This window comes from Meles meles, chromosome 12 (genome assembly GCF_922984935.1).
Source record: "Meles meles chromosome 12, mMelMel3.1 paternal haplotype, whole genome shotgun sequence".
NCBI classification, from domain to species: domain Eukaryota; kingdom Metazoa; phylum Chordata; class Mammalia; order Carnivora; family Mustelidae; genus Meles; species Meles meles.
In genome coordinates, this window is record NC_060077.1 from 78,419,467 (window position 1) to 78,441,198 (window position 21,732).

General features: G+C 47.0%; 1 protein-coding gene across 3 annotated transcripts in view; it reads right to left on the reverse strand.

The window, feature by feature from the left end:
- ATP8B1 (ATPase phospholipid transporting 8B1) overlaps nt 1-21,732 on the reverse strand; it is a 125,717-nt gene that overhangs the window by 23,286 nt on the left and 80,699 nt on the right. For all 3 annotated transcript variants that reach the window (XM_046024392.1, XM_046024391.1, XM_046024393.1), the window contains 13 exons: nt 21,245-21,358; nt 19,440-19,538; nt 19,280-19,341; nt 16,895-16,967; nt 16,717-16,787; nt 14,689-14,771; nt 14,412-14,570; nt 14,153-14,241; nt 11,409-11,599; nt 8,944-9,152; nt 6,720-6,763; nt 5,885-6,041; nt 185-373 (listed from right to left, as the gene is read on the reverse strand). In XM_046024392.1, coding sequence (XP_045880348.1) covers nt 185-373; nt 5,885-6,041; nt 6,720-6,763; nt 8,944-9,152; nt 11,409-11,599; nt 14,153-14,241; nt 14,412-14,570; nt 14,689-14,771; nt 16,717-16,787; nt 16,895-16,967; nt 19,280-19,341; nt 19,440-19,538; nt 21,245-21,358 — 1,540 coding nt within the window. The remainder of the gene's footprint in view (nt 1-184; nt 374-5,884; nt 6,042-6,719; nt 6,764-8,943; nt 9,153-11,408; nt 11,600-14,152; nt 14,242-14,411; nt 14,571-14,688; nt 14,772-16,716; nt 16,788-16,894; nt 16,968-19,279; nt 19,342-19,439; nt 19,539-21,244; nt 21,359-21,732) is intronic.

The window sequence follows — 21,732 nt, forward strand, 5'->3', positions numbered from 1 at the left end:
GGGATCGAGCCCCGCATCAGGCTCCCTGCTCAGTGGGAAGCCTGGTTCTCCCTCTCCCACTCCCCCTGCTCGTGTTCCCTCTCTCGCTGTCTCTCTCTCTGTCAAATAAGGGAATAAAATCTTAAAAAATAAAATAAAATGGATCAATGGGTGACACACAGACACACTCTTGAAAGAGACCTACCAATGATAGACATTCGCTTCCGGTCACTGTTGAAGTCCAAAATGGCAAGAACATCGTAAGTCCTCTCTGTTCCCAACTCACTGATGGTGATGGTGTTCTGGGTCCTCGCGAGGAAGGCAAAGCCAAAGTTCCGGGCCGCGCTCACTAGAGCACCTTCGTCGGGAGAGGCCGCCTGGTAGTTGAGGTGACCTAACAGAGAAAACCAGGGAAGCTGTAAAGCCAGATGCAGAGCTCACCACCCCGAGCTCACGGCTGGGGTTCACGTCAGGGTAAGGATGTAGCGCAAAGCCCAAAACACCCCCCCCAAAACAAATCGCTGATTCTTAAGGAGTATGCCAACATTAACACTTGTCAAACTTTAAGGTTTTTATTTCTAATTATAAACAGTAACATAAACTAGAAGTAAAACAAAACAAGACAAAACAAAACAACTGGCGAGGAATAGGGGAAAGGATTCCTCTAACCCCACCATCCAGAGGAAAAACAACAGTATTGACAGTGTGTTACAATTCTTTCCAGTCCTTCTGAAAATGTCTATTTCGGTAATAGTTTCTATCATACTGAACATACATCTACACCCCGATTACTTAAACCTTACATTTGGAGCATCTTAACATAGCTTTAAAGATTCTTTCTAAACATTATTTTAACGAATGTGAACATGTCACTATTTTCCAATTACAGGCACTTAGCTTATTTCCAAATTTTTCTGTTCTCAAAAATAACATCATAATAACTATTTGGTCTGTGTGCAGAGGTTTTGCTGACTATTTTCTAAGGATAGCTTCCCAGGAGTGAAAATACACAGCTAAAGAATTCTGATAATTTTTAGTTGGTTGGCAAATATTACTCATTTATTTTCTAAAAGGATTGTACCCTTTGTCTTCCCTCTGGAAGAGTGTGCTTACGTAACCACAGCCATATTCCCATACTAAAAAAAAGAAAAAAAAAAAAAGAAGGAGAAAACCCTCAAAATTCATCAATCTGTTCCATAGCCTGATGTTTAAAGTTAATTAATGGAAAGTTACCTTCTGCTCATAAGCACACTTCGACAAGTGGGATAAATCTCACCACGCTGAGCCAAAGAAGGCAGACATGCAAGTCTACGCGCTATGACTGTACTTACACCGACCACAAAACCAACAAAGCTAACCCGGGCTGTGCCAAGTCAGGACTGGTTAGTTCCCTCAGAGGGGCACTGACTGGAAGGGAACACAAGGGGACTTCTATGGGACTCGTAATGTTCTGTTTTTTAAAAATGTGGGTGTTCATGACATGGGAGGATTAGTTGGTGAAAAAAAACTCAGCCATATGCTCGTCTCCATACACATGTTGTACTTCAGCAAAAAGTTGAAAAAGATTTTCCATTTTTCTTTCTTTTTTTTTTTTTAAGATTTTATTTATTTATTTGACAGAGAGAGAGCACAAGTAGGCAGGGAGGCAGGCAGAGAGATTGAGAGGGAAGCAGGCTCCCCTCAGAGCAGAGAGCCGGACGCGGGACTCGATTCCAGGACCCTGAGATCATGACCTGAGCTGAAGGCAGCGGCCTAAACCACTGAGCCACCCAGGCGCCCTCCATTTTTCTTTTTTAAGATTTTTACTTATTTGAGAGTGAGAGAGAGAGATCATGAGCAGCGGGGAAGAGTGGAGGGAGCAGCAGGCTTCCCACTGAGCAGGGAGCCCGACGCGGGGCTGGATCCCAGGAGCCTCGGATCATGACCTGAGCCGAAGGCAGACGCTTCACCGACTGAGTCACCCAGGCGCCCTGCCATTTTTCTACTTCAGTTATTCTGCCTCAAAGCAGAAAGAAAAGTACTTCCACAGTGAGATGAATTTTCACAGAAAAAGGCATTTCGTTTCCCACCATGGTTTGAGCAGGATGCAGACGTGGAGGGATGAGCAGCTTTTTACACCATCGGTCCACTAGGAAGGGGAGGATGCTCTGGGGTGAATAAGCTGTGGGGAGAGTGACACTTCCACACCCACCGCCCCCCCCACCCATCCCCACACACACCTGCCTCCCCCTCACACCCACCCCTCTACACACCTGCTCACATGGCTCACTCTAATTAAGTCCGTATCAATCAGTTCCCGATTAGTAACTTAAGATGACAGTTCAGATTTTCTGTCACCCAGAAAGTCGTGTACCAGAAGTTACGAATGTACACGCTGAGTCCATCCATTCCAGAAACACACACACGCACACACGCACACTCCCACACTCCCGAGGGCAAATATTTGACCAGAGCTAAACAAGCAGCAGTGGGGACACAATGCCGCCCCTGGGCCCGTGTGGCTGACACCCTGTGGCACGGTGCTGATGGCGAGCTTATTTCCAGCAGAAAAAAAGCAATGACGTGATAAAAGGTGGTAAAGTTCCCATGACTAGGACAATCCTATCTGGAACAAACACTGATACTGTTATCATTACCCAAAACCGCCCCCCCCCTTCCATCTGCTTCTCCTAATGGGGTCACAGAACTGCCCACGAGTAGAGACCGGAAGGAACTCAAGGAGCTGGTCCAAACTCCAGCTTGATGTTTGCAGGAAGAAACCAGGACCAAAAATATCCGTCGGGAACCATTGCCAAAGAGAACTCCTTATTTACTGTACAGTTGGAGGCAACCAGAGAGACACTCTTTTCTTTCAGAAACTAATTTGGGGACCATGAAACCAGGCAGATAAAAAGATCCTCCAACCACAAATCACACCTGTGGCGAGCCTGCCGCCAGAGCTTTCTCTGGCAGGTTCCAGCCCTCCATCTCCTCGTCACCAGCCCTAAAACAAGGGACCTCTCTGACGACCCCCTCAACAACCTCACCCCCTGCAACGCACTGCTGAGTGTCTCCCGCATTCGGGACTTCCTGGTCCTTCCCACAGACCCCACGCACACCCAGGCCCACAGCGCATCCAGACTTCACAAAGAAAAGGCTTCCAAGCCTTCCACACTCTGCTTGCACACAGCTCTGCCGGAGGCAGGAATCAAAGGTGGCCCTGGGGTTCCTGCCCACTCCCCCAACACACCCCCCGGGTACACACACCTCCTCCAGGTTATTCAAGTGCTAATCTAGGTCCTGCCCAGAAGGCATTTTGCAGGTGTCATTAAGGTCCAAATCAGTTGAACTCAAGATAGGGAGATTATCTGAGTGTTTGCAACCTAATCAGGTCAGACCTTAAAAGGGACAGGGCTTTTCCTGGGGAGAAAGATTGGAACCATGGAAGGGATTCCATGGAAGGGATATTCTTGTTTCCTGACTTTGAAGAGAGTAGGGGCCACGTGGCCAGGAAGAAGGGAGACCTATAGGAGCAGGGAAGGAAGACTTCCGTCCTTTATGGAAAACAGAGTCCCGCACTGTCCTGTGAGCTTGGAGGAGGACTCGGGAGCTCCAGATGAGCACATGGCCTGACCTTGATGTTAGGGCGATCTCCAGGACAGAGCCCTGGCATGCCATGCCCAGACTTCTGGCCTACAGGCCCATCAGCGCATGATGTGTGTTTCCAGCTACTGAGTCGCGGTCACTCACTACAGAGCAACAGAATACCAAAGCCGCCTCTCCAAGCTCTGTCCCCAGGTGCCCCCACAGAGACCCCACACTCGAGTCACACAGACTGCCACTGAGCTAGTCTGAGGTCTACGGCAACATGTGTGAATGGACTGCCTCCCTCTCCTGTTGATGTGATGCGTAGTAAAGACTGACCAGTCTCCATTATTCCTACAGAAGAGAAAATGCAAGAGCAGAAGCGAAGGCGCCCAGCAGGCAGCGGCACGGCAAGGGGACCCAACCAGAAGGGGTCTTGCTTGACCTGCTGCGTGGGTCAGGCAGGTCCATGGGCTTTCTGGGGCTGGATGATCGATCACAGCGGGAGGAGGGGTTCCCAAGGTCCTTCCAAGGGACCCTTTCAAGGTACTTCACATATCAAACCCCAACCAATTTCTCTTTCAGCCTCCTGCGCCTAGAAATCCATTCTAGGTCGCCGTGGCTGACTGCAAGTGCCCATCACGGACCGTGTGAAAGAAGTTTCCTCGAGACGTACAACTCTTGGCCTCAGTGGACAGTGGGACAAAGAGCTGCGCAACGTTCGGCTGGAAGGAACATTGAACTCCAACCCTCCGCCAGCCAGCACGGAGGACACTGGACTCGGACGCAAGACCCGGGTCTGCACCGTGTGCTGTGGCAGGAACCCAGACGGGGCCGGCCCATCTCTGGCAGAACAGGGCTCTTCCCGTAACATCCCAGGGAGGAGAAAAGAACATATAGGCCGTAAGATTGAAGGATGTTTGCCTAAGTCAGCTGGTTAGTTCTCAAAATACCACCACACGCTATTAAAAAAAAAGGGGGGGGGCGCAGAATAAGGTTACTAATGGGTCAAGACCTAAGAGAACCATGTTGCTTAGAAACATCACAGTGGATGCTTACTGTATGATAAAATGTGCTCGGCTACAAACAGACCTTGACCTGCGTGTTGGTTACTCACGACCTGGTGTGTCCCTGTCTTCCCCCACTCTGCCCGCTAACAGCCTTCCGTGTGTCTGCCCCCATTTGAATTCTGCGGTTATCTCGCTTTATTGCACCGTGGAGCCTGCCTTGGGATGGGTTTCTTTGAAATCTGCTGAAAGATACCACACGGAGCTTGTATACACGTTCAGCTTTTCTGCATATTCCTTCCCCCCGGAGAGCTCATACTCGCCACACGTGAGGTCGCAAGGTCAGAAAACAGAACGGCCCCCTCCTCTGCCGCACTGATCCGAGGGGAGGCTGGACAGGCAGACCGTGCTTCACTGCAGAACTGCAAAAGGGTGGCTTTTGCATTTCGATAATGCACAGGTATATTTATATAACCTACTGTAGTGTCCGCGTGTGGAAAAAGGGCTAGCTTTCACGGACACGGGACCAAGTTGCTGCAACAAAGCTGGCTCGGCTGTATTTAAAGAAATCTGCAAAGCGGGCGCCTGGATGCCTCCGTCATTCAGCGTCTGCCTTTGGCCCTGGGATCGAGCCCCACATTGGTTCCCTGCTCAGTGGGAGCCTGCTTCTCCCTCTGCCCCTGCCCTACTTGTGTGCACTCTTCTCTCTCTCTCTCTCTCTAATAAATAAAAATCTTCCAAAAAAAAAAACAAAACCAAAGAAAAAAAGAATTCTGCAAAGGAACCTACAAGTCAGCTTTGCTGGCTCCCATGCAAATACACACGAATTATGCTCCTTCCCATGAAAAAGGCACCTTAAGTGAGCCCAGCCTCTGGTGGGTATTCCTTCAAACCCCAAACACATCTGAATCCAGAAAATAAATTCTCTCTGAAATTATTTTGTAGTAAAGATTGTTCAAGTTCAAAGTTCCCTTACGATCCAGATAAGGCTTGACTTTTCACTCTCAATAAATGTCAAGTAATAGCAGGGAGGGAAGATTGGGGTTCTTCCAGTGATAATGCAAGAGTCCATCATTTCTGTTAACGATAAGATTTCACTTGCAAAGCGATAAACACATATGGAGCCATAACTTTGAAGCAGATGTGCATTTTCAGAGCCTGAGAGCTGGTTTCCTGTCTTGCCGCCTCCTACACCATCGGGGTGACGGCTCACTGATGTTCACTGAGTAAAAGACACACACGTCTGGTACCTTATATGCACGTGAGTGCCGAGTGTGAGTTACCTGCGGATGAGAACATTGTCCCCATGCCCGAGATGCCAGAGAGCCACTCACCGTCCAGACGATCCACCATGACCGTGTGGCAGACCGCAAGCAGGAAGAAAAACTGGCGGACTTCTGACTCTTTCCCCGACTGGATTTGCTCAATGAGATAGTGGTCATGAAACGCAAGCTTCCCATCAGCAAACGGATTCCAGCTAAAGTCGACTTGCTGAGAGACGTGGAGAGAAGAAACAGACATGAGAGTTTCAACATGTCCACGTGGGCGTCACAAACGATAGCCGCTTGTCTTCGAAGCCAAGTCATTCTGGAAAAGTGATCTTGGGATTTTTAACACACTCTTTTTAGTGTCAAGAGGGTCACACCTGTCTTAAAACAAAAAGGCACCCTGTGGTGGGCTTAAATGGCGTCCCCCAGAAAGATGCGTGGAAATCCTGACCCCTGGTAGCTGTGAGGACGACCTTATTTGGAAATAAGGTCTTTGCAGATGGAATCAAGTTACAATGAGGTCCTACTGGATGATGGGGGACACTAATCCAGTGACTGGTATCTTTATAAGAGGAAGGAAATCTGGACACATACACAGATGCCCAGGGAGACCATCATGGGACGACGGAAGCAGACATTTTAGGGTCGGGTCTGTAAGCCAAGGGATGGCAAGAACTGCAGGCCACCACCGGAAGCTAGGAGGTGGCAAGGAAGCACTCTTCTCTAGGACCTCGGAGGGAGCATGGCCCTGCTGCGAGCTTGATTTCAGACTTCGGGCCTCCAGAGCTGTGAGAGAATGAACTTCTGTTGTTTTCAGCCACCCATTTCGTGGTACTTTGTTTCAGCCACTGTGGGCAACAAATGCGCACCCCTGAACCCTTCCCGAGGTGAAAGGACTCACCTCGATCTTGCTGTGACTGTTTTGCGAAGCATCCCGATGGTCTCCTGAAAAACAAACAGGACACAAGAAATGGAGTCTCCTCCCGTGTGCGGAGGTCCCGCCCCACCTTGCTTTGGTTCTATGGGTCTCAGCCTGTTTCTGGACAGCCTTCAAGTTTAGAACGATTTTCACTTTTTTTTTTTTTTTTTAAGATTTTGTTTATTTATTTGACAGAGATCACAAGTAGGCAGAGAGGCAGGCAGAGAGAAGAGGAAGCAGGCTCCCTGCTGAGCAGAGAGCCCGATGCGGAACTCGATCCCAGGACCCCGGGACCATGACCTGAGCCAAAGGCAGAGGCTTTAACCCACTGAGCCACCCAGGTGCCCTGATTTTCACATTTTTCAAGAGTTGTGAAAACAAAAGAGAACCTAACAAGAAAATCTGATGCCAACGATACACGACCTGCAAAGGCTCAAATATGCTTTCTAATTGGCTCCTTACACAAGAGGTTTGCTGACCCCCACCCGCCAACCCCCCGGTCTAGAGGTTCAAATACTGGTGCCTCTGTCCTTCCACATGGCATCCTCCTCGGGGTCCAGACTCCTGTCCCTTGAAGTGCTTTACCTGCCTCCTGCAACCACCATGAAAATAAATTCTCTCTCATGTACATGAGAACAACCATTTCCTGGACGCCCAGTGTCCCACCACCTCCCTCACAGACCCCATGTCTGAGATGCTCCTTATGTAAAAACACATTCATGGTATAGTTTTCTACAAGGGAAAAGCACACGGTGTTCTAATTGCTCTTTTAAAAAATTGTATGAAGTGGGTGCCTGGTTAGCTCCGTCAGTTAAGCATCTTTTTTTTTTTTTCTAGGTTTATTTACTTATTTGAGAGAGAGAGAGTACACAGTGGGAGGGGGCAGAGGGAGAGAGAGACTCCTCCAGCAAACTCCCTGTTGAGCACGGAGCCCCACATGGGGCTCGATCCCAGGACCCTGAGAACATGATCTGAGCTGAAACCAAGAGTCAGCCACTTAACCAACTGAGCCACCCAGGTGCCTGACATCCAACTCTTGATTTCACTGGGGTCGTGATCTTGGGATGGCGGGATCGAGCCTCACGTCGAGCTCTGCATCCGGCACGGAGTCTACGTAATCCTCTCCCTCTGCTCTTTCCCCTGCTCGTGCTCACTCTCTCTCAAATAAATAAAATCTCTTAAAAAAAATAAAATGATTAAAAACTGTATTAAATCTTTATTTAAAAGAACATTCTCATTGAATACAGTATTAGCCTTAATATTTTTATAAATATGCAGTATGTTTCAGGATATTAGAATGCACAGCAACTTTTTCACAATAATTATGGGACATACATATAAAATTCACCACGTTAACTATTTTTTTATTTATTTGACAGAGGGAACACAAGCAGGGGGAGTGGGCAAGGGAGAAGCAGGCTCCCCGCCGAGCAGGGAGCCCAATGTGGGGCTCGATCCCAGGATCCTGGGATCATGGCCTGAGCTAAGGCAGACATTTAACCGACTGAGCCACCCAGGCGCGTCCCACCTTAACCATTTCTAAGTGTACAGTTTGGTGACATTAAATACAGTCCCACTGCCATGCATCACCCCCACCCACTTCAGAGCTCACTCATCTGGTAAAGCTGAAACTCGGTACTCGTTAAACAGTAACTGCCCATCCTCCCCTCCCCCCACCCCCGGCAACAACCCATTCCACTTCCCATCTGTGTAAATGTGTGTCCTTTTGTGACTGGCTTCTTTCACTGAGCATGGTACCCTCCAGGTTCACCCATGGTGCAGCGTCTGGCAGAACGTTTTCCTTTTCAAGACTGACTAATATTCCGGGTGTATGTGCAGCTCACATTTTAGCCACTCATCCCCTGAGGGTTGCTTCCACACTTTAGCTATTGTGAATAATGCTGGTAAGAACATGCTTGTGCAAATCCCCCTCCCCACCCCTGTTTTTGCTTCTTTTGGGTTCATACCAAGAAATGGAATTGTTGGATCACACGGTAACTTTATGTTTCATTTGTTGAGGCACGTGTGCCTACTTCTGACTGCTGACCTCTCCCACGCATGTGTTCCCGAGGCCACCAGTGAAGTCACCTCAGAACTCAGCCCAGAATGGCCACCAGGGCTGGGCTTGGGGAGGACCCTGGCAATTCTGGGAAGGCAGACCCTGGTCACACGGGCCCCGGGGGACCGAGCGATGGCTTCCACTCACCATAGATTTGCCCCTTGATGCAGCACTTCTTAAAGGTCATGATGTTTTGCGTGAGTGTCCCCGTCTTGTCTGAGAAAATGTAATGGATCTGGCCGAGTTGCTCGTTCAGCGTGGTGGTTCTGGCCTTTGCAGGCGTGTCCTTCTCTGGATAGTACATCTGTAGGTCCCAGTTTATGAAGTAACTCTGTCCAAGCCGGATCACTTCCACACTGGGAAGACAGGACGAAAGGTTACTCTGGATGGCGCTCTCAGATCCGAGAGGAAGGGAGCGGGCGTCATCTACACCTGCGTGCACAGGAACGGGCTGCCCATGAGCCCTGCAGGGTCCACGCGGCCAACCTCCGGGTTCTCCTCACCAGACACATCTTTCTCCAGCCTTGATTTCTCACGCAATCCTGAGTATATCTGACCCCAGGGCCCTGTGGGACTAGCGACATGGTGATAATGGAGCGATCCCTCTCTCATTCCCCATGGCACCTCGGGATGCCTGGAATGGCCGTGCTCACCTCTGCCCCCAGCTGGAGGGGAGGGTCCTCGAGGTTGCAGGCCCTGTGTGCTCACAAGTAGGCCCTAGGGTTCTTGGCAATTAACTCCTACACTGTGATTCCACACTGTGAAAAAGCAGGGGTTTTTTTTCCTAAATTTTTATGGAGATAAAGAATGTCCCAAATAAGATAGTCTAGAAGAATCATCTCAGTTTTAAAACTCTTAAGAGATTAAATATATCGCAGTTCTAAGGAAGCTGTTTACATATTCAGCCAAGGTTGAATGTCAAAAGAGGTCTTATAATAAATTAAAGAGATGGAAAAAGAACTCCTTCTCTCTCACCCTGTAAGTATTTCCTGAGTGCCCGCTATGTCCAGACACCATTCTAGGTACAGGAGGCCACATTAGGAAACAGAACCGACAAAATCCCTGTCTTTAAGGAGGCTACCTTCTACTGGGGACAAATACAGAAACCTGTAAATACAGCATGTGGTGAAAATTCCCCACAGAACATCAAAGCAGGGTAAAGGGAAGATGGAGAGCAACAGGGAACGAAGTGACTTCTGAGATGGAGTGGGTCCGAAAAGGCCAGCGTGCTAAGGGGATGTCCAAGCAGAGGTCTGAAGGAAATGAAACAGCAACCATGTAGGTAAGAGGCGGAAACATTCCAGGCAAGGACCAGAGCAGGTGCAAAGGGTCTGTGGTAGGTACTGGCACCACCCTGAGGAGTAACAAGGTGGCTGGAGTTGAGGGAGCCTAAGGAGGGGGCGAGGTACAGGAGGTGATGAGTGGGGGGAGAGGAGAGCAACAGACCACACTGGGCCTTGTGGGTCATAGCATGGCCTCAATAATGAGTTTATCCTGAAGGCCATGGAAAACTACCACAGGGTAGAAAACAAAGCAGAATGACCTGATCTGACTTATCAGATCTAGAAGGACCTTTATTTCCAAGAGAAATAAGGAAATCACATTAATCACGACATGATTTTTTAAAAACTGAAACTGACACACAGTTTTAAGCAAAATAATCTGTTTAACAGCTCCCTCAACAAAGGTAAAACTCATCTCAGATTTTGTTGTTGTTGTTGTTTTTTAAGTGACTGCAAACACATGGCTCCCCAGGGCTCTCCTCCATGGTGAGAGAATAGCAGTAACTACATGTAATAAAATTACAAATCAAACAAATGCACATGTAATAAAATTAAAATAAAACAAGTGCTTCTAATTACAGAAGTATATGTGATCCTGTATGTCTCTAGGCTGTTACTTCATTAGAACTCAGAGGAGACTCTGGCTCCTGGGTATATTCCAAGACACAACTCCCCTTCCAGGGGGTCTAAAATCCAGCTGCTGAATGACAGCAGACCTTGAGATTAAAGAAGGAAAAAAGTGAACAAGGGAGGAATCTCACCAAGCAAGGTGATCACCACTGTCAGAATAGGACCTTGACTCCTCTATTGTGGTTGAGATTGAGATGAGAAACAGAACATTCTGAGAGGCAGACCGAGGGAGGGGAGAGGGACATTCCCAACAGAAAGTAGTGGCCAGGAAGCATTTTACTGGCAAGGGATGTGCCGGGTGGTAATAAACAGCTAAGAGATTAGGAAGGCTCTTGAAAAGGAAAACAACTAAGTTTTCCCACGACACTAGAAATCTCCACCTTCTCCCAAGGCCCTTTCTGAAGCTTGGGCTCTGAAGTCCACTGAGAAGGAATCTTAACCAAGGAGTGACTTCTGGACTCTGGCGGTCTCATCTGCAAAGTGGTCAAGACACAAGGTGCTGCGTCTGGCACGGAGCAGACACTCCAGTGTTGATTTCCTTTCCCCCTACCACCCCCAATCCTGACATGAATGTCATCTTCTTACTTGTTCCTCACGGCCTCAAAGACCAACAATTACTGACAGAAATGAAGGTGCGAAATTGGGAAAATGGGCTCACACTTCCCTTAGAGCAGGAGGCCCACGAGAGGACAGCCTTACCTGACATAGAGAGAGATGGGCACCATGGTGTTCAGAATAATGATGTAGCCCCAGAAATTTAGGAATCCACGGTAGGAGGGTGTATAGTCTTCTCCATCATAGAGGTACCAAGAATAGTTGCCAACTTGAGCTTCCCAGTAAGCATGGCCAATGGCAAGACCGGCAGAAACCAGGATGAGAACAACAAAGATCTAGAAGACAAGAAACACTGATGTGTATTTGGAAGACAGACTGCAAACTCCCAGAAAGTCAGAGATGCTAACTAAGCTTACTGAATACCTCGCATGTTAATAATTTAGTAGTCAGTAAATACAACACACTTTAAGGGAAAACGACGCCACCAGGATGCTTTGAAAGCCCATTTGAGTTCTGTGATTGACTACCCTGCGTCACACATATAGGCACAGTTTTGTCTCCAAAGCTACAGTTCAAAAGAGAAAGTGGTGTCTTATGTTCAAATCCTTCATCGTCCTTTAATGCCTGGAGGGCATTCAATCCATGACCTTCAGTATGAATAACATCATATTGCTTGGGGAAGGTAACTTACATGAAATAATTTCAAGCCATGCTGACTTGGGATGCTTAGAGAAAATTATCTGAAGGAGTAAGTTTTTTTTTTTTTTTTTAAGATTTTATTTATTTATTTGACAGAGAGAGATCACAAATAGGCAGAGAGGCAGGCAGGGCGGGGTGGGGGGAGCAGGCTCACCCCGGAGCAGAGAGCCCGATGTGAGGCTCGATCCCAGGACCCTGGGTTCATGACCTGAGCTGAAGGCAGAGGCTTTAATCCACTGAGCCACCCAGGTGCCCCTGAAGGAGTAAGTTTTTTAAGCTAAGAGAATTTCACCTAGATTTGGATAATTATTCCTGAAATTTTAATTATCACTTCAAGTTTAAGCTCACTTAAAAAGTGGTACCATGGGGCGCCTGGGTGGCTCAGTGGATTAAGCCGCTGCCTTCGGCTCAGGTCGTGATCTCAGGGTCCTGGGATCGAGCCCCGCATCAGGCTCTCTGCTCCGCAGGGAACCTGTTTCCTCCTCTCTCTCTGCCTGCCTCTCTGCCTACTTGTGATCTCTCTCTCTGTCAAATAAATAAATAAAATCTTTAAAAAAAAAAAAGTGGTACCGTAAGTATATGCTGTTGGGGAAATTATGAGGATACACTTAGGGGATGAATGCAAAAGTCCACTGTCCTCATGGTATCTGGTATTTATGGGTAGGAATACAATTTCCAAGGACATATTTAAATTTCTGGACACAGATTCCAAAAGTGCTCTATCTCAAAACCATGTGGCGCCACAGGAAAGGAGAACTCATTGTGAGTACTTTGGCCATAACCAGGACAATGACATTGAAGATGCACTTGAAAAGTTCGAAGTTTTCATGAAATGCCGGATCAGAGAAAAAAGGAGTTGTTTCTCAAATCAGTATATTACTTTTATATGACTTTGAACATGTATATGTAAAGTACTGTAAGTTTTAGAAGTTCCCAAAACCTTATGGATTCAAATTAACCTAAATACTTGCGAGAAAGTGAATTTTCACTGGGAAATCAGAGGATTGCCTAGTATTTGGAGCCAGGCCTGAGATGCTATCCTTAAATGACCTTCTTGCAAGGTTTGCCTTTCGCTGACATCTGGGAACTTAGATGGAAGGTTTCCTTTTTCCTTATTTCCTGATAAGAACGGCTCTTTGTGCCTAACTGTGCAAAACAATATGGTTTATGCCGACCACCTGCATTCTTCCAGGGAATCTGGAATTTTGGTACCTGCCTGGCCGATGGTGCCTATGTGAGCAGATCCCAATAAAAGCCCAGGCACAGAGTTTCCCTGGTATGGACATTTCACGTGGCCTGTCACAAACTGTTGCTCAGGGAATTAAGTGTGTCTTGCCGTGTGAGCCTACTGGGAGAGGACTGACTCCTGGAAGCTGCCACTTGGCTTCCTCCAGACTCCGCCTCACGGGCCTTTTGCCTTTGCTGATCCTGCTTCGTAGCAAGTTACAGTAAGTCATAGCTATGAGGCCAACTAGCTGCTCCAGTCTGAGTCCTTCTAGTGAAACACCAAACCCGGGGGTGTTCTTGGGGACCCCTCAACACACCTTATACTTAGCCTGGCCTTTTATGCAGACTTATACAGTGTATGTCAGGGGAAAAGTTTGTGTTTACAAGAACTACCCCTTGGGGAAACTAACAGCAGTAAAATCAGCCCTACATTGACTCTAGGAGCCCAGTCCCTGAACTTATCTTGGGCTCCCTGGTTTTCTAGCTGGTCACGCTAGTTCACAAGATGCTCAAGCACTCAGAGGCCCCGACAACTGGAATTTCCATTCCCGAAAGGATTCTCTTATTGGAGGTATGGCATTTCTGAGAAAAAAGTAAGCGAGTCCTCTCTCTCCCATCTAGCCTTGGAACACCACATGCATTCTTCTTCTTGGCCCGCAGAGGTAAGATTTCTCTGCATAAGAAAAGCTTAAAACAGGGGCACCTGGGTGGCTCAGTAGGTTAAAGCCTCTGCCTTCGGCTCAGGTCATGATCTCAGGATCCTGGGATCGAGCCCCACATCAGGCTCTCTGCTCAGTGGGGAGCCTGATTCCCCCTCTCTCTCTGCCTGCCTCTCTGCCTACTTGCGATCTTTCTCTGTCAAATAAATAAAATAAAATAAAATAAAATAAAAAAGGCTAAAACAGCATTACAGCAAAAGACAGCAGTCTAGCCTCTCGTCTACTGAAATAGAAAATAAGTACCGTATAAACCATGTAGTTCATCAGGTAATCGATTTTAGTTCTTTTAAATCTGGTTTTCCCACTATTCTTCATTATTTTTGTGTCAGCACCTAAAAGCGGAAAATTCAATATGATCAATACTTGGGAAAATCAATTCACGGCCATGTCAATAAAATTACTCTTTCTTCAGTTTTGATGGACAATGAACAGAAAAAGCCATCCCCTCGTTAAGACTTAAAAGCACCTATCAGATCAATTTCCCAAGAAACTCCGAAGTTACCTGCAAAAATGACCAATCCATGGCAGAAATCCGTGTTCCTAATTACACAGCCACGTAACAAAATTTTGTCTGCATCCAGAGGAAAACTTGTGTTTCTCCAAAACAATGTTCCTGTAAACTTATCTAGTCGATTATTGGGTTCTTCACATTCAATAAAACCTTTAGAAAAATATGATTCACGTAAGTACTCACATACAAAAGAGCTTGTGGTTTTAATTAATTGCGACTGAGCTAAGCAACTAAAATTTAAAACAAAGACAGACATGTTTGCACAAACCATCAAATGTTGTCAGGGAATTTTCTCTTTGGAGGTATTGGTGTGTGATTTCAAGTGCCATTTTGAACTTTAGATTGGTTTCTCTAAAAGGAGAGGAAAAGAAAATTAAATGAGTAAAATTTGGAGCCTGGAAAGGAAATATATGAAAAATGCTACAAAGTAACATTAGGTATGCCTGGAAGCAAAAGCTAGGTCATTAGCTTTTCCAATTTTCAAACTCTGTTTGTCTTGGAACTTTGGATTTAGTGAGGTTATTTCCAGAACAACAGAAAAACTTCCTTGGCAATGACTTGGGCAATGTTGGTCCCCTTCGCTGTTTGTTTTTATGGGCCAATATGGTTGGGACAGAGGCACCCATGTGCTTCCTGTCCTCCTCCTTACTAACTTCGCTTTCGCCACCCGCCTAGACTATCAAACTGCTATTATTATTTTTTAAGGTTTTATTCATTTATTTGACAGAGATCACAAGTAGGCAGAGAGAGAGAGAGCGGAAGCAGGCTCCCTGCTGAGCAGAGAGCCCGACGTGGGGCTCCATCCCAGGACCTTGGGACCATGACCTGTGCCGAAGGCAGAAGATTTAACCCACTGAACCACCCAGGCGCCCCATCAAACTGCTATTTAAAAACTTAGCTCCCTGGGGGATCCCGGGGAGGTTAGTCGCCTGAGCATTAGACTCTTGATTTCAGCCCAGGTCATAATCTCAGGGTCACGGGACCAAGCCCTGCACTGGGCTGCGTGCTCACCACAGAGTCTACTCGAGATTCTGACCCTTCACCCTCCCCCTGCTCAGGCTCTCTCCCTAAAAGAAACAAATAAAATCTTTAAAAAAAAAAAAACCAACAAAACTTAGCTTCTAATATTTAATCACGATAAGATTATTCTACAAGACATATTTGTTACAGAAAGTGTTTGGACTCTATCAACCTATTATTTCCAGAGAGAATAACTGGATCCCGTATCTCTGAAGAGAATTCTACGTAGGAGCGGAGGTGGGAGCCTTACCCCCCAGCACGTGGCATTTCCCACGCACAGAGCAAGGAAGGCGCACACTCTGGAAAAAGGAGAGTCAGGCTGGGCATCTGGGCGCTGGACGTCCTTTTGTGGGCTCCCCGAACATGGACTCTGGGGTTCCCATATATTCAGATGCTGACCTGTGACCCTCAACCTTCCCATTCTGTCTGTTCGGACAGGGCCTGTTGGGATTTGCTACCTTTGGAAAGTTTTAGAGGCTCTCCCTCATGGGGATAATGGCTGTTTTATAGGGAAGACTGATCAGCTGACTAACTTACAGAGCAAAGACAGACCTGGTGCCTCTGAGAGGACTTCAGCTCTCCACAGAGACCTTACGGGTATCTAGGGTGTGAGGTAAGGTGTTCACCTCAGAGGGGAAGTGCCGACACCAGCCTGGAGAACCAGCATAGGCGAGCAGTGTCCCAACCCGGCCACTCGCTGTGTGACGTTGGGCGGGCTACCTCATCCCCTTGTGCCCCCCTTTCCTCGTGGGTAACGTCGAGGTGAGGCCAATACTTGTCCCTCAGGGCTGCTGAGGAGACTAAATGAGCTAATACAGAGCTAAGGCAACACAGTAAGCACTCAAGCAACACATTCCAAACTGGTCAAAAGCAGTGGCGGCGAGTAACCAGAGTAATCCAGAAGTGCTAACTGACAAATACTCTTAAGGATCTGGTTTTTTCTAAAAGAGGTTATAAGGACAGTCATTCGTATGCATCTTGACATCTCGACACTGCTCAGCTGTACCAAAAGCTGACAAAGCTGACGAACGGTTCAGGCGTCCATGCTTCTACCTTCCCTCGAAGTTGCGGGGGGCGGGGGGGCAGGCTTGAGATCCCCACTTTACAGATGGAATTGGGAAAAAGAGAGGCTGGTCTGCTAGGGACACTGCTGGATACGCAGCAAGCGCTGGGGGAAGGGCCAGACCTCAGGCTCCTTTTCATGATGCACTTTTCAATGGAATGAATGTGCCTGCAACCATCGGCCTCAGAACAGGCCCAGTGAAGACCCACTTACCCGTCCAGTTCGGCTGTTTCGACATAGCAGAGGCTGTTGGGCTCCGAGCTGGACAGCAGCAGGACGTCAGCCTGCTCAGAACAAAACACAGCGATCACACAAAGATCCCCAAGGCAAAACTGAGCGCCAGAGCCGCTGGGAGGTCAACACACGAGGCATGCAGGGTTTATTCACTTACAGGAATAAAATCATTTTTTTTCAGGCGAATGACATCTCCAACTTGAATCTCTTTCCACTTGGCAACTTTGAATCTAAAATGTTAAACATAATGATAGTTTATTGGCTTTTTCAAAGTTACTGGCAAAAGATTTGGAATTATTCTTTCTAGAAGCCAACGATTCTGGGGAAAGCGTGACTATCACAGAGAAAAGGTTTCCTAAAAGTACAGCCGTGAATGATGATACCACATTGCGTGGTCGCGGGAATCATGGTCTCCTCTAAAGGAAGCGGTGGTGATGGGACCTTTGCAACCTGTTCTTTTCCTAGGTCGTGTAATGAGGACTAGAGGGGGCTACTTAAATGTGCGGCAAAGAGGGATGCCGGGCACCGCCTTTGGTTTTGCTCACGTCCGTGTGCTCCTACCTCTCCTGCTCTCTTTCCTCTGGGTTGTCCACCACCTGCTCAGGACGCAGGTCTCAGGTGGTCCCGCGGCTATTTTCAGTCTTAAATTTCATAGGAAATGCCCTTTAAATATCTAACAAGTCAACATCTTTTTTAAACATCTTTTTAAAATATCTTTTAAAACAAGTAGTCTGTTTTAAAGATGTTCATCTATAGAAAAGGTATCCCTGAGAGATATTGCAAATCTATCACAACTAATAATGTTAATTTCTTTGGAGGCAGAAATCCAATTACTATGTGCGTCCTCCCATTAATTCATGGATAAAAGAGACCTGGAGTTGAAAATACGTACTTTTTTTTCAACTTAAAATACATCCTAAATATATGCCTATACACCGGTTTCACCAATTTTATTAGAATTTAATACTCAATTCTTAATCTTAGCAGCAAAAAAAAACTTGGCTCATCTGTCAATAAATGAAGGGGTAGTTAGTTTACATGTCGGTATCTGGAAAACTATAAATTAGAATTGGCATATGAGTGTCAAATTATAAATGAACAAGTTAAGAACATTCTTCCCACAGCTTTTTGGGGGTATGAGAGGCAATTCGGTTGAACCCTTCCACTGTGACATCTGATTTCCCCTTGGGAGGTCCCCTGACCTCCCGACAAGGTCCGAGTCTCCACACAGGCTTGGCCCTAGTCCAGGGGGAGCTGGGGCGACAGTCCCATCAGATATGCACCCTGACCCCAAATTCAAGGCCACTCGGAACTACTCTTTATCAATGGAGTTAACCAGGCTGTGGCCTATTGCCAGGGTCATGGGGGCTGGCTGTGAATCTTACTGCTCTCCATGACAGTGACTCTAAGTGATTTGAAAGGTAACCTTCAGAACAGAATCCACTTATCAGGGCAGGAAAAAAAGCCATCCAAACAGACAGACAGCGTCTGTATGCAAATTACACACAGCGGAACTATGCGTCTAAGTCACCTTCTTTTTCTCAGGGTCGACACCTAAGAAAGTCTTTGAATTGGGCCTTCACACTATTTTTTTCTTTTTCACTGAAGTGTGATTGATCTAGAATATCCTAGTTTCAGGGGTACAGCACAGTGATTTGGCATCTTCTCAGTCACTATTTTTAGCCCCTGACTTGTGGTTCTGCCTCCAGGCGCTGCGCAGAAACAGCTCATTCCTGGTCTGTGAGTTGGCACCTCGCTCACAGCTGACGATGGTTATTTAACATTTATGGAGCACTTTCGGTGCATTGGAGGCTCTGATGCACCAAAACAAACAAACAAACAAAAAAAAAACCCTAACCGAATACCATCAGGACAGTCTCCTTGAGAAACCTAGAGTTCAGGACAGCTGAGACACCGACACCAATAACCCTAATGAAAGGCAGGCCACAAGAAGAAAGAGCAAAGCAAAATGCCCTCAAAGTGAAGGGAAGGGAGAAATCCCTTGAGATGGAGAATGAGGAAAGGTGTCAAGGTATGTGGGCGGAATCTTGAACACATGGGTTTGGGAATAGCAAAGATGGCGACTCCAGGCTGAAGGAGTAAACAGTGTCAACAGCGCTGGGGCGTCGGGGGGCTCAGTCACTCAGTCACTTCAGCGTCTGCCTTCGGCTCAGGTCATGATCCCTGGGGTCCTGGGATCCAGTCCTGCATCGGGCTCTCTGCTCAGCGGGGAGTCTGCTTCTCCCTCTGCCCCTCCCCCTACTCAATCTTTCTCCCTCTCAAATAATAAATAAAAGTTAAAAAAATAAAGAAAGAAACACAATAGTGCTGATACCGTAGGGCCCATAACCCAACTTGGCTATAGCCTCTGGGTCGCGAGGAGGAGACCAAGTCTTAGGAAATTAACAGAGACCCTTCAAGGGAAACCGCCGCTGTGCTGATAGCCTTCTAAGGTCAGAAGGGTTGTTTCTAAGTATGTTTCTGAGCACAGTGACCCACTCTATCCCTGCAACTAAGTGACCAACAAAGGAAGGCACAGTACCTGCCATCCTTAATGACTTCACACGTCCTATTATTGATTTCATTATCCATTTTATGGCGAGCCTTTAGAAGAAAGAAGACAAAAGGTTATTTTAATCATCTCAAAATAGAAGGTACGGATGCCGCCTTGGCGAGGAGAAAGCCGCACAAGCAATCCTTACCACGTCGTCCACTAGGTCCTTGATGGCCGTGATGCCCAGCACCACGAGCAAGGGGAACAGGGTGGTGTACCACGCCAGGGTCGAGATTTCAGGTATTGCCTGCCAGAAACACAAGGAAGATGTGTGCCCATGGAGGCATGGCCTCTACAGGTGGCTGCTAACTCCAATCTCCCCCAACACCCGAGTCTACACCTTGCAGAGCCTGGAGGAAAGGAAAGGCATCCGAGCCTCCGGCCAACCTTCTTCCTGCTGCCCGCTCCAGCTTCTGGCCTCCAGGAATAGACCCCGGAGGGCATGCAGAGAACAGGCTCTCCACTGCTGGTTGCCCAGCCAGTGGTCTCTGAGGGTCTCAGGCTGGAGGTCAGGATGCATTAGGGAGTGGCTGAAAGCTCATTATTGCTTTGGGCGTCTTTGGCGGTCACCGCTACTGGTCCAGCCGAGAAAGGGGCTGCCCCTGGAAGAGGCCTTGTCCCCTTGAAGACAAGACAGGCTTGGAACAAAAGATTGGGAAGCAAGAATAGTAAAGATCTCTTGTAACCGTCCTATGGATCCTCAGACCACGTAATATAGTGGTTAAAAGGACAAGCTCTGCAGAGAAATTCCTGGATCCAAATCCTGTCCTGCTCTCTCACTTAGGGCTTTGGGATTTGGAGCAAGCTCCTGTACCTGCCCAGGCCTCAGTTTCTCTGCAAAATGGAGGTTATGATAGCCCTCGCATCACAGAGAACAAGAATTAAGTGAAGTAACCAGGCAAGCAACTGGCTATAATTTTTTCTAATTGAAATTGCTCTGTCTTAGGAGAAGATGATTAGGGGTGGGCTGGAAGAGAGAAAGATCACTTGCCGCATTATTCTCACTGTGTAATTCCCCTTTTCTTTGTTCGAAGGCAGGCAGGCAGGGAAAGACAGCTCACATATCACAAAGCAGAGCCTTCAAATTTTAGTGTTTGTCTCCACACGGGCCTATTTCAGTGGTCCCTCCTGATAACAGAACCATTCTCTACTCTCAAGCCTGGAGGTTTCATAATCTACCGCATCTGTCGGGTCTCTGTTTCTCCCCCAGGTTTCCTCGCCACTCCCCGCACCTTCCATGGCCACCTGGGCACACACACACTCCCATCTCATGAAGCCTTCGGAGGGAATCCCGGCAGATGAGACCGTTTCCTAAATCCAATTCTGGTTGTAAAGAAGCTGATAAACACAAGTGGCTATGCTGCCCTTTGTAGCCTGCACATCAGGGGCTAAAGGTCAACATTCTGGCAACGAGAGGGTGTAGAGTTCCTCTGATTCTAACAACAGTTACTACACAGGGACAATTAACACTCTCCAGGTAAGTGAATCCTTTGCCACAATGGGGACAAAGACTCAGGAAAAGAAGAGGCCTTTTGTCCACGTAAAAGCAGTTTGCAAAAATAATTTATTGAGATTTAGGACTCAAATATTAACACAAATTAATATTCTTGAGGAAATCAAGCATCTGGAGAAAAAACAAAGGGCAAGCAAGCACACAGAAAACCAGAATTTTAAGGTACAAATAATTTTACAAAGTGAAGGCTTTAACTGTAGTCGCTTTGGGGAAACCAGTTTTAACACTCACATCAGGATGAAATGGAATTTTTTAAAAATATACAATTAAAACATCTCCGTTCGCTTCCTTTCCCTGTTCATGGAACACTGTCACCCTGGTTCTGTGTGAGCACTATTCCCTTACATTAGTGTAACTACTTTCAAGATTATACATGTCCACAGTTTGTGTTACTGAGTCATCACAATTCAAAACAGATTTAAGATGTGAAAGGTCATTACCTGTAAGATAAGAAGGATCAGGAAATAGAAATTGGCTGCTCTCTTAAACTGCTCCAACAAATTCATCGGTAGAAAGGAAAACGCATTATACTTGTATGTTTTAATTGCATTATTCTGTTGGGGAAAAAAAAAAATGAAAGTCACTCTACATGAGGTCACACATTCATCCCAGTTAAACACACCTGCAAAAATCCCTGAAGCCTGATGGCCTACAGTGACACAGGGACACTGGCCAGAAAGACACTGAGATTTCCTTTATGCCTTTAATTCTAAACAGGGCCTCCTTGACTCCTTGGAGGCTCAGGTCAGAGACAGTAACAAGAAGGAGACATTTGCCCTCAAAGGATCTCCATGGCAAAACGCTGCTGGCAGATTCCTTGACTCCTCAGAGCCTCTTAGAAAATGGGGCAAAGCGAGATGTCTGCGTGGACCATAAAGCTGGAGAAGGGACACTCTTTTACTGAAGGAGGGATGAAGGCTCCTATGCG